Below are 12,805 nucleotides of genomic sequence, written 5' to 3'. Positions count from 1 at the left end.
TTTGGTACAGTCAGATTGTATTCTTTGCCATGGGCTCTGTAAACTGAATATATTGCTGGCTTTTGGGGGATTTAAGGAGGCTACTTGGTAGAAGTGAGATGTAATTGCTCTACACAAACTGTGCTCTTTGCATGAGTGTTTTATTTTAGGACCCCATCTGTTAATCGTAAATATGCCAAACCAAAAACAACTCAATACTCGAGTTTATTTGCATATTTTTAGAACTTAGTTGTTTAGTTTAGTTTGTGCAATGTTGTTGATAAAAGTTTAAACGTATAATATAATATTTACGTTAAGCATTATTATAATAATACAAATATTGAAAACACTGTTACTGATTGATGTTTTCAGCCTTGAGTCCACTGATCACATGCAGTAAGAGCAGTACAACATCTTTCCACTAAGTGGTAGCAACACACTATCCATCAGACAATAACAAGATGCAACTGTATTTTATTTCCTGCTCAATTCAGCAGCAACATCAAGATTATTCTATAACAAGAAATGAAGCCATGAAAATCTAAAATTGGTAAATATGGATGGTCACATAAATATACTCACACTTTAGTGTTTAGCTTTTTTCCTCACTCCATATCACTTCCTTGATCTAGTCAAAAATATTCTCAGACCCACACACGCACACACAGATAGTGGAAGTTACAGCTTCTTTACTCCCAGAAGTCAAAATGGGTGATCATACAAATGTGATTGACCATGACATAACACACTCCAATAAAGTAAGCTATGCTCAAAACCATTTTTTTCAAAACCAATGTGTATTGTGCTGCATATTACAAATTTATGGTTGGGTTTAAATGTTGCACAGTCATTTCATTATTAATTCATTTAAATTTGAGTATGTTGTATTCAGCAAATAACATTACTTATAAATGGACCAATAGAAATTCCATATTGATAAATGGACTGCCTTGGCTGTCCCCGGGCAGCGCTTCATTCAGGATGATCAGGAACATGGTGAAGCTGAGCACAAAGGTGATTTTGAGTTGCGTTCACCGCCTCCTAGTGGCGATGCAACGCTTACTACATCAGCCATTCTGCCCAGCAAAGGCAGAACACCGTAACATCATGTTTGGTCAAAAATGAGTTAATGTCATTTTGGGGGTATTTGAGGCCTCCTTTATAATGTGAATAAATATCGTAAAAAATACTGATCTTAAAATTGACCTTTGACCATTATTTGGCATTTACTATACAGTACGCTGCCTTTGTATCATGTGCCATAAATAAGGAGCCACTTGCGGCTATATTTGGATTTATATATGGAGTTGGGCCCAACCGATTTATATGTTAGACTGTATATTATGTCGATTTAATCGAATTTACAGACAGATATGTCCTCAGACTCGGACTGGTAATCTGTATTACCGGGCAAATGCCCGGTGGGCCGGTTCACTTCAGACCACATCTGAGGTGCAATTACTTTTTTGGACATTTTAGACCTGGGCTTTGATAATCCCATGTTTGACAAGCCTACAGTGCTACCTGAACTGCCCAGTCTGTACGATCCAGAAATTAACATGTCAATCTCAATGGAGAAATCCCAGGTGCACTTTGTTAATCCAGTATATGAGAAGGAAACTGACTTCAGTGCATGAAGTTTTAAATTATCGGATATAATTTAAACAATATAAAATCATGTGAAAATGCCAATGTATACATATAAGTGCAATGAAGAATTTAAAGTTTAAACTTTTTTTTTCTTAGTCTCTCAACAAGTATGCTACATAAAATTCTTCAAGTACTCTATAATACCCACTAGATGGAGATATATTCGGCAATTCCTAGTACCAAGACCACGATAGAAATTTTATTTTTGAAAAATGTATCTAATTGAAATACAGCACAATTTAGAGTATAATTTGTTGTAAGAATTTGTATATACAGTAAAAAATGAATACCAATAATTGAAAAGTACATGATGCATTTTTTTTTTGGCTTGCATCTGTAAACAAACCTGTATCATTTTTATCTTCAATTAAAATGTTTTGTTAGATTCATAAAGTCGCACTTTGTTGTCTTTTTTTGATAGCCACACAACAACATATAAAGGTTCTAAAATATCTGCCTCAAAGGTGTGCAGCAATACAAAATGATCATTTACTTTATAAAAAGACAGTTGGCCTTCATGAAAATCAATGAATAAACCAACTGTAGTTATATCTGTGACCTCTAGGGGCGTCTCTACACCTGCGTGCCATACAGAAAAGCCTTTACTGTTTCTCCCAATGCACCAGGAATATTCATTCTGGCAGATACAGCTGTTTTTTTGCTCTCCTTTACGACCTATGATTTTATATGTAACTCCAATGTGAGCGCCCTCTCCACTCAGATCTGCTTCAATGTAGTGTCTACCCAGATACAGACTGTCTGAAGTCAAGGCCTGTCTCCAGTAGTCAAAGCGACTGGCAGTGTCCGCATAACTATGCTGCCATGGACTGGTGTTGGTCAGCTTCCTGTGGTCCTCCGTCACACGCAGGAAGTTATGGACGGTGTCTGGATCAAATGTCAGGCTCTTTTGGTCTAAGGAGAAAACAGTTATACATGTCATATGATGGGTCAAAGTGTAGAGCACAAAGTAAATTTATATTTTTCATATTTACATCTGATGAAGTCCTCTCTAGTCACAGGCAGAGGAAGAGGTGAAGGTTCAGCCTTGGGCTTGGTTTTATAGCCTAATGAATCAATAAAATATTGATCAATAAAATATTACCATTCAGTGCACTTAAAGGGCATATATTACGTAAAATTGACTCTTGTTTGCTTTTTGCCATTTGGTTACCTCATCAAAAATGTTTGAATAATCCTTTATTATTAGTCTGTCTACATCTCCAAAGTTCAAAATACTCTGTTCCACTTTGTGATGTCATGAAGAATTAGTTTTCAAGTTAACAGCTACCTTCTACCTTTTGTTAAATAGAGATTGGGGATTCTAGGGCTGAAATTATCCAAATGATTCTACTGAAGGTGTATGAAGTTAAACAACACAGTGGGGCACTGCCTGTATTATCCTATGACATCACCAGGTGAAACAGAGTGGTTCCCATTTGAAAAAGAACTCAGCCTAAATATGGAGGATTTGTGAGTTAAACATCACATATGTGAATGAAACAAAACAAAACTCTAGGTCTGTTCATTTTTTTTTTTTTTTTTTTTTTTTTTTGAAAAGTACTAGTGAAAGTACTGTGACTTTAATGCATCAGGTTTTATTGATACCTTTTGGATAATTTTGGTATTTTTATAACAGTTCTATAATGTACAATAATTAACATTTGTGTATTTCATATTAGGTTTGCGCATGTTGTTAAAACATATTTGATTCTTAAAACTAGTGATAAATCGGAATATCATGTGCAATTTTTGGTTCTATGTATTGCAAATTCATGATATTTGTATAATTGTGTGTTTTAGTGAATCATGAGGGACCCTGTGATTCCCAGCCCCAATTATTATGACAGTTCTAATAAAATGTGAATGACTATTATATTAGACCCAGAGAGTATTTGGGAGTACAAGTCCACTCACCACTTTTGAACACCTCGTCCATGCTCTCCTTGTAACTTGAGAGAAGCAGATCACACAGTTGTTGGGTGGTGTCTGTTACGGTTTGCACATAAGAGGAGAGATGCTCCATATTTTTATTATGGACAAAAGGCAGAGACACATCTGTTGACATTTTCTTCCACTCGGAGTACTTCTGCAAAAAAAAAAGTAACAACATGTTATGGGTCAAAACAAGACCTCCTACGTATATTATGGTGTTCAACAATGGATTTTCCCAAATCTTCACTGTGTTCTTGGAAGTTATTAAAATTCATGTTTACTGCAAATAGAAAGGTTAAAGCAAATCCCTGGACAGAACAACATCACATGCTAATCCTGTTCTTTTCCATTGCATGACATATTATCAATTATTTCTGTGTTTTTTATTGATACAAATTATCTTAAAACATGGACTGTGTGTGTGTAGTCGCCTCTACTCAGATCTGATCTGTAATTTGACCTGGTAGCATTACCAGCTTGTCTCCATGGAGATAGTTAAGTTTAATGTCATAAAATCTCCATGGAGTCATGCAGGTGGACCTAGTGCACCTTATCATCATCAAAATTTTAGTTTGTGTTTTTATCATAGACTGTATATTGTTTATTTACACAAATGTAGACCCTATGCATTATTTTTATACTTCAACTTTTTTTATATAGATTTTTGTCATACCTGTAGAAATTCCACGTTAGACTTGGCCCTGAGCAGCTTGTTTGTGTGAGAATGGAGTTTGGTGAGCTCCTCTCTCCTCTGCTCCAGATGGGCCTGTATACTGTCAGACTGTTGGAGGGCCTGCCTCTGTTCTCTGTCCAGCACCTCCATGACCGTCCTTTTGGCCTCTTCCACAGCATTCTGCAGCCTGGAGAACTGAAGCTCAATCATTGCGCTGACGTCTTGCACTAATGTCTGAAAAAAGTGGAATGAAATGACTCAAACAAGAATGAATCCAGGATAAGCGTATAATTCCTGACTGTGTATGCAGCAACACTTTATTATCACAGTAAATAAGCAGCAATTGACTATGACAAATAATGGACAAGTTATGGTGGCATCTTAAAAACCATGGCACACTTTGTTCTTAGTCTGACTTTGTAATGTCAATGTCAATGTCAGTTGTATCTCTATTGCACATTTACAAAAATAGCAGCTACTTGAAGTGTTTCACATACACAATAAATGGTTAAAAAAACATATCAAAACAGTATAGAACGTACATTGGGATAAGTACTACTAAAATATTGTAGTACTTCAAATGCATAGTGTAAAAGTTAAAGTAAAATGCCATTGCATTAAAATCCAAAGCAAAGAAATGGGGGCGGCTACAGCAAAGGCCCTATAAATTGGCGTTCTCAGTCGAAATCTGGGCACAAAAAAGCTGGTTTTCTACCCTCTATGATCTGACTGGGGCATAATGTCATAAAAACTCAGTCAGGTATTCAGGGGCTAAGCCATTTAAACATTTAAAAATAAAACATCAGAATCTTAAAATTAAACCTAAATGTGACGGGGAACCAATGGAGTGACACCAGCACAGGAGGGTTGTGCTCAGTGTGAAACAGACAACACAGTTCTGATACAGATGATAGATTTTTTTTTTTTACCCAGGACATTTCTACCAAAAAGAATTTTTGAAAATATTTTTTAAAAAATGCAAGTAAAGGGGTTGGCTTGAAGTTAATTTTTCACCTGTGTAAGCCAAAAATTCATACCTTTACTGTGTCATTGTTGCCTTGTAGCTTTCCAATAGCTCTTTCAGCTTCAGACACACACTGGCTTATTTTTGCTTGCTTTTCCTGCAACTCAATCTGTAAGAATTCATGTATTTACAAAATCCACTGCATAATATAAACATTTGTGCCATTTATAACCCAGCTGTAAATATGAACCCCCATTACCTCAATCTTTGCGCGTGCTTCCTCAGCAGATGCAGTCATGTGACCCTCGTGCACCTCTGTCTCACAGTTGGAGCAGATATAGAAGCCATGGTCCAGGCATACTCGGTCCAGAGGCAGATGGTGGACTTCACAGGTGGGGCAGTCGATGTCGTGGAGGGGTTCGACCAGCTGGTGGTTTTGGAATTTCACATTTTCCAGATGAGGTCTTAAATGGGACTCACAGTAAGACACTAAGCAGGTCAGGCAGGATTTGAGGGCCCTGCTTGGACTGTCAATGCAGGAATCACACATTACATCTCCGGTAAACTGCTGCTTTACTGTCATCCCTTCTTCAGTTGCATTCTGATCCCCTTGGGTGATGTCGTTGATAGTCGCCATGGTGAAAGAAGTAATCTTTTGTTGTGTTTTCTCCTTCTTTCTTTTTAAATCCTTTAAAAATCTCCTCTTTTCAGCAGATCTGAGCTACACTGTTACATCTGCAGCTCCACACATCTTGAATGAATAAAGGGAGAAAAATGCAAACCACGCCTAAAGTATTTTGTTACCATCCAGTGTATTCACTTTCCAGCCCTCCCTGTTCTATTCAGCAACACAGGGTTCAGGAGACACAGTAGATCCGGACGATGAGAAGAGGAAGTGACAAGTGCATTATGGGAAGGGAGTGACCATCCTCTCCTCTGGTCCACAAAGGTGAAAAGTCAGATGAATTAATCAGTCTTATCATAACAAGTAAATGTGACTCTTTGCAGAATGTACATCACAATTACTTGTTATCGCAATTGTAAAACGAATTGCATAAAAAAGACACGACATAACATTTAATTGACAGTATACAAAGGTTTTATAAAAGAGAGAAAAAGAAAAAAGAAAAAAAATTAAACAAAGCAAGAAAATGTTGTACAAGTTAACAGGATTAGAAGTATTTTGCTACTGAGGGACACTTGAGGGAGGTTCAGAGAGTTTCCCGTGAACAACAATGTCATGTCAGAGGCATGGCAGACACAGATAACATACTTCCGGAGTCCACTCACACATAGCCACACTGACCGCTGTAAAGTGTGCAGCTTATTATCATCAGCTGAATCAGGTAGTTTCCAGAATTGCCAAATAAGGAAATAACTTTGACCTGCATTGAGTCATAATCATTAATAAATGAGCAAATAAAAAAAGTGTCAGGGGACTACACAACAACAGTTTACGATCTGTGATGTGTGACTGCTTAGTTACATGTTTGCAAAATGAGTAACATGCAAAATAAACATAAGCATAGTAGTCAGTGAAAAATATGTATATATTTTGTCTTGTCTATTACAAAAAATGGTTGAACTTAAGTATTAAGTAATACCAAGTAGAACCAATAATTCCACTGTTTATATCCTGCATGGTGCCAGTAAATCTAGGGGGAAATGTCTTCACTGAGCAGGTAAACATTAGATAACTGAAATGCATATTTGAGCTTATTTATCTCCTTCAGTATTAAAGTTTAACGAGGGTTTACAGCAAATACAGTGAGTCACTATAAGGAGCAAAACAGGATGTGTTTTCTAGAAATTCTAGAATGAACAGAAATGTTTTACCATCTGTCATAATGAGAGTGAGTGATATGTGCTCTAATTGTACCATTAACTGCACATGTTTATGTTTTGTGTGTTTGAGATCCAAAATTTACCATCACTTTTTTTCATATTAAACTAAACTAAGAAAAAGTTGTCTTGCAATGCAATAATATCATTAAATGGAAATATTAGATATGGAAAGATTCCAACTGGGGATTAAAACTGAGGCAAGAATATGATGAAACAAAATAATTTATTTTGTGCATTTTCACAGTAAAATGTTAAATTGTGCATTTGCAAACATACTACATTTTGTTATTTAAGGCGGTAAATAAACAGTCTAAAAAACACTGGGTTCAAGCTCTGACACTTTATCTCATAATTTGGTGTTATGTGCAGAAGTTTTAATGTTACATTTATCAGACAAATAATGGCTTAATGTAAACATGCACATAATAATGATACTGTGAGAAGTACTAAAGACATTACAAAACAAATCTATACAGAAAATGATCTGGCACTATCAATGCAGGCACATGGTATGGCCAGATTGACCCCACAGGGGCGACATATTAGTGGGATGTAGGGCCCACAATAACCTCTCTGTTAACCGTGCTCCATGGCGTACAGGAACAAAGGATGGCACTGCGGTTGGGGACCTCTCATTCAGTTTGTTTGGCCATGCAGCACAGGAAACCCCTATAGAATTTCTCCATGGGCTGCACCACCACAGAATGGTAGAACCCCATATACTCTGATTGAAAATAAATACTGTCTTTATTTTTCTGTTGTCTTTGTCAGGTGCCTTTGTGCATTGTTACACTGAATTATCAAAAGTCCTTGTCATTTCTATCATTATTTGAGACATTCACTTAATTCTCCACTGACCTTTAAACTGGATGAGCTCACGACCAACAGCTAATTGTATTATCTGCAGGGCAACAGATATTACGACTCATAAAGCCATGGTCGCTCCTCTCTGAATGCATCTTGTCAGTAACAGGGTTACTATGTCACATTGGACTGTCAGTACTTACAGTTCAGTGTCCTCAATAGCGTCTGGATCTTCTATGGTTTCTAGACGTCTTTTACAGGCGTCCAGTATCTTCTTGCGAGGCCCTAGGGGTATGTGAATACTTTTAAGGTCATTATCTGAGCACAGCAGCAGTGCTTCCAGGTCAATCTTCTCCCGTTTGAAGATGGAGAAGAACTCGCTCATGCTCTGAGTGGCCAAAAACACCTCCAAAGGACTGGAGTCTGGTTCATCATCATCGTCCAGTCCTAATTCCACCTCGTCCCAGGGAAGCTCCTCTATATTCCTCTCCTGAAGGCTCCGGGCACTTCCTATGCTGTCTTCATCCATACTGGTATAAGGCTGGAGTCTACTACGCAACCGAACAGTATTACTAGACTGTGCCACGCTAATATCATCCCTCCGTCCAAGGTCAAACATGCCCCCACTCACATAGTTTCTTCTGAAGACCATGGTCCCCAGCCCTGGCCTGTTAAAAAGAGAATCATGCCCTGAATCAGTGCTTATCTCAGAATAGTCTACATCCGGTCCATGGAGGTCTGGCTCACTCATGGCACGTGAGATAGCATCGTCATTGTCTCTGGGGAACATGTCACGAACATTACGGCGCCCACGGTCTTTGGGGTTCACGTAGGTCCCCTGTTTGACAAACATCACGTCGTTGCCCAGCTGAAGTCCAGACAGTGAGCGTACACTCTTCCGTCCATCCTCATAAATTTTAAAGGTACCATCTCCCTGTTTCCTCTTCTCCAGCTTTTTCTGGATCTTTGTCTTGCCTCGATTAGTGGCATGGAGAGTAGCCTAGCAGGAAGCACATGTACAAGGTAACATGATGAGGAAGATAGATCAGTACAAAGACTGGTTTCCACAAACATTGACATTCCACATCATAAAATATATAACACAATAGACAATTAACAAAGAAGCATCTACTGAAAAAAAATTGTAAGATGACTTCAAAAAGCTTCTTCAAAAAGACTTACTTGAGAATATGGCACACTGACAGTTCCTGGGTTGAAGTTTCGTAGTTTGTGGCTGACAGAGCTGCCTGTATAACTGGAGAAACTCATGGCATCTGAAGCAGATGCCTCCGAAGATTCCTTGTGAAACTTCTTCTCCATTCTCTTCTGGTGCTTCTTCTGCATCTTCATACACTCCTTGATCCTTCGCTCAGCCTCACGGAAGGCCCGATCCTTCAGCTTACTGACCAGTTTAGGATTGAGGCCTGTCTGTTTGGCTGCTATAGAATCCAGGTATCTGACACAGTCCATGTGGTTCTTTGTGGCGGCCATGTCCAGCGGTGTGTGGTAATCATTGTCCAGGCACCAGATGTTGGCACCAAAAGACACCAGGAAGAACAAACAGTTTAGATGACCATTGGCTGCTGCGAGGTGGAGCGGTGTGTTCCCCCATATGTCACACTTGTCTGGGTTTCCTCTGTGAAGAAATTGAAAAAAACATTAAGGTCTACAAAGATAAACTATGTAACTTTTCTGCCAACCTGCATGTCTCAGTGGAGATGTTATTACTCTGCCTGGAATGTTCGACAGTATGGCATTAAATTTACATCTTCATGGAACTAAGCACGTGATGCCACCAGGCAAAGTTATAGATCAAGTCCATGAAGAGACAACACCACTAGGTCCAGATGGATCATTTTAATGCCATATTAAGGAACGTTCCATGTACAGCAGTAACATGGAAACAAGCACATGAAAACCTTCAATAAAATGGCCACTCATTCTACCCCGAGTTTATCTACAATAGTTTTTAAAACACACAAAACATTACAGATATATGTTAATAACTTTATTTTAGGTAACTGGGTCAAATAATCATGTTTTCAATGATGAATATGAATATTTCTTTCTGTAATTGGGCACTGGCAAGTCATAATGTAATAACAGAAATATACAAGTAGGCCTATTCAAACCAACTTCTCAAAATGCCATTATAATAACTGGAAAGCAAACCAACTGCACTTAACAAAGAAGTCTGCCTTGATACAAGGAGAGGCTAGGCACACACCATAACAATAGTCTATAAATACATTTGGACAGCTTTAACCCTTGGCTGACAGTCCACGACCTCAGGGTTACCTTATTGAATGTACTGCTGTCGCTGTCTGTAATACGAGCAGCACCACTACATTGCATTACACCTGGATCATGTTTCACACAAGCCTTAAAAGCTTGAGTCTAAAAAGTATAACTTATATTAGCCACAGGTGAGGTCATTACACCATGCCAAACTTAGCTTATTTTAAATACTGATGTTTTCAAAAGTGTCTCTCCACATGAAATCCCCAATGAATGACCTGTCTAGAAACAGCTATTCCATATGTCTATCATTTAAATGATCTTTGATGATATTTGGTGCTAAATAGTTTTTTGATTGTTTACAGCTCTGCCTCTTGTCCATGCCCTCCAGTGTGACCGTGTACAAAGTCTTTAATATTTCATGTGACGGTCGTGAAGCCACTGTGCAAATGTATTATTGATGTATTGCGTTGTTAAGTTTTCACAGGATATGTGTCTCTGTCAGCCTCCATAGCGATTTGTATAAGTTCCCTCTGATTTTGATGTGAGAGAAAAGTAGGCTATAGTTTGGTAACAGCATTATGTAAGCAGAAGATGTGCTCAAGGTATCAATCATTGTCCATAAACGTATCTCTAAATAAAGGAATATCATCAGATGATGACAAGGCAAACACTAAAGTTATCACATCTTCTATTTATGAAATGACATATTTCTATATGACTATAACAGTTCAGTTACAAGACAGCTTTATTATGCTTTTCACATACAAATCCAGACCACAGAAGCTCAAGATTATCCGTTATCACAAGAGACTGTTTACATTTCCAATGTGGGTTTGACAGAAATGTACAGCACCACAAAGTGTCACATCACCAATTAACTACTGTTACAGAACAATTTCACTTCTGCATGCCAATCAAGAGTTAATATTTGCCCTGTCTGCAAAGAAGCTTGTGTGTGTGTGTGTGTTTCTTTTGGAATATCACACTTTGATTTCATTCTTTTATTGGTGACAAATGAAAGTGAAATTACTTCAATCTCATGACTAGAATCCTTGAACTTTCTGATTTGCATTATGGGAAAGAGCATCAAATTGAAATTAGGAACCTATTTGTGCTTTGTCGCCAGTTAAGTGTCACACATTGAGACCATTTCTCTGTTAGCCCATGAAACAGGTCAGCCAGAATAAATGGGGAATTCACTGAGAAGAGCAATTGCATGCACTTGTGCATGGAAAATAAAGCATACCATACCCATAAAGCATTCAGGAGCACGTTTTGTATAGACCAAGTGTTTAATTAAGATGTTCTAGAGAGACATTCTTAAGAATTTTGCATGCAATAGCCTACGTGACCAATCCAACTAATGGCGATTAAAAAACTATACAGCCTACTGTATGCACTGTATTAAGATATGCTTAGACTTAGCCTCCTGTATAGTATAAAAACGTGAAGACCATCTTCACGTGCTACCGAAGTATTTGGGATTCAGACAGAGCCAAAATAATATAAAACACTGTAAAAATAAGGGTAAGACACAGAGTGTTTTGAACGAATGGATAGAGGTTGATTTGCTTGCGGGCACAGGCGCTTTTTTGGATGATCTGTAACCCAAAATAAAGCGTAGAGAGATAGGTTTATAAGACTAGTAAATCAGGTGATTACATAAATTGCATGAGGCTTTGACAAGTATAAAGACAGTAACTGTCACATTTTAATAGGCTCGGTCAGGTAAAGTTTGCATTTTACGCAGATAAGGGAATATACCCACCCCCTCGCCACAATCAGTCGCAGGGCCTCCAGGTTCCCATAATAAGCAGCCCATAGTGTTGGTGTCATGCCATCTTCATCCGGAGCGTTGAGGTCCTTCCTTGTGGCTTCTTTAAGCAGGTCCAGGTAGCCATCCCGGGCCGCCTTATGGTACCTGTCATTCATAGTGCAAAGTTAATCCGCCCTTCTTGACTCCATTGTGCTCTCTAAGCGATAACCACAGCATCCTCCACAATAAAAGTCTAGTGAGGAAAAAGCGCAATAGTGTAAGCGGGCACCGTTTGAGTGTTTGTCCCGCTGGAGCTCGTGCTGTCCCGTGCACTTCGCCGCAAAAGCGTCGTTGGAGGGAGAGCGCGGTTTCCAAGGAGATGACGCTGCGTGCAGTGCTCCCAGCAGAGGAGTTGCATACATTAGGTAGGGCCATGCATAGTGCAAATCTACGGATATCGCGCACTAAAATCTACTGTACATTCTATAGGCGACGATGTATTGTTCCCCAAAGTCCATGATCATTAAGGATGAAAGATACTCCCCTGGTGGCAAATGAAAAAGGCTAGCCCAGTTTAGCTATTATTTCATGGGGTCTCTAATTATGTGACTTGTCATAATAGGCAGACATCGGATACCTGCGCAGTGTCCTCACTAGCTTGTGCACTTTTGACGAGCTGTCTGCCCCAATTCACATGCTTTACCAGGGACAGCTTCCGTGTACTCTAGCGACATGTCTCACGGTGCCGGAGGCCGTCATGTTGGTGCTGAAATATGCAACAACTGACCAGGACAGTCAGGTCAAGCATGCGCCAGCAAATATCAGGGCCAAAAGGCTATGGCCTGTGCGTTTCATGCAAACCCAGAGTACATTTCCATGGTGGAGGTCAACACTTTTCAGACAAAAAAGTCATTGTGCAAAGTCACATAAATTGTTTCAAACCTCCAAACAAGAAAGGTGT

General features: G+C 38.8%; 2 protein-coding genes across 3 annotated transcripts; both read right to left on the bottom strand.

Annotated features, from left to right (window-relative positions):
- Window positions 1-466: 466 nt before the first annotated feature.
- LOC110168500 (tripartite motif-containing protein 16-like) lies at window positions 467-6,362 on the bottom strand. 2 transcript variants are annotated; one of them, XM_020933940.2, is made up of 6 exons: window positions 5,458-6,362; window positions 5,272-5,367; window positions 4,235-4,468; window positions 3,544-3,715; window positions 2,622-2,693; window positions 467-2,541 (listed from the first exon to the last, which is right to left on the bottom strand). In XM_020933940.2, exons 1-6 carry the CDS (start codon window positions 5,833-5,835, stop codon window positions 1,997-1,999), a joined length of 1,497 nt encoding a protein of 498 aa, XP_020789599.1. In that variant the 5' UTR covers window positions 5,836-6,362; the 3' UTR covers window positions 467-1,996. The 2 variants fall into 2 exon arrangements, with proteins under 2 accessions (XP_020789599.1, XP_055008609.1); XM_055152634.1 differs by having other exon boundaries at window positions 5,272-5,355.
- A 1,186-nt stretch (window positions 6,363-7,548) lies between these two features.
- ush1ga (Usher syndrome 1Ga (autosomal recessive)) lies at window positions 7,549-12,170 on the bottom strand. Its single transcript, XM_020935429.2, has 3 exons — window positions 11,857-12,170; window positions 9,030-9,483; window positions 7,549-8,847 (listed from the first exon to the last, which is right to left on the bottom strand). Exons 1-3 carry the CDS (start codon window positions 12,018-12,020, stop codon window positions 8,047-8,049), a joined length of 1,419 nt encoding a protein of 472 aa, XP_020791088.1. The 5' UTR covers window positions 12,021-12,170; the 3' UTR covers window positions 7,549-8,046.
- Between the last annotated feature and the right edge of the window lie 635 nt (window positions 12,171-12,805).

The sequence above is a fragment of the Boleophthalmus pectinirostris genome, unplaced genomic scaffold, assembly GCF_026225935.1.
Source record: "Boleophthalmus pectinirostris isolate CB_2022bp ecotype Guang Dong unplaced genomic scaffold, ASM2622593v1 HiC_scaffold_17, whole genome shotgun sequence".
Lineage (NCBI taxonomy): Eukaryota > Metazoa > Chordata > Actinopteri > Gobiiformes > Gobiidae > Boleophthalmus > Boleophthalmus pectinirostris.
The sequence above is the reverse complement of the archived record's forward strand: the minus strand, read 5'-3'. Positions and strand labels throughout refer to the sequence as shown.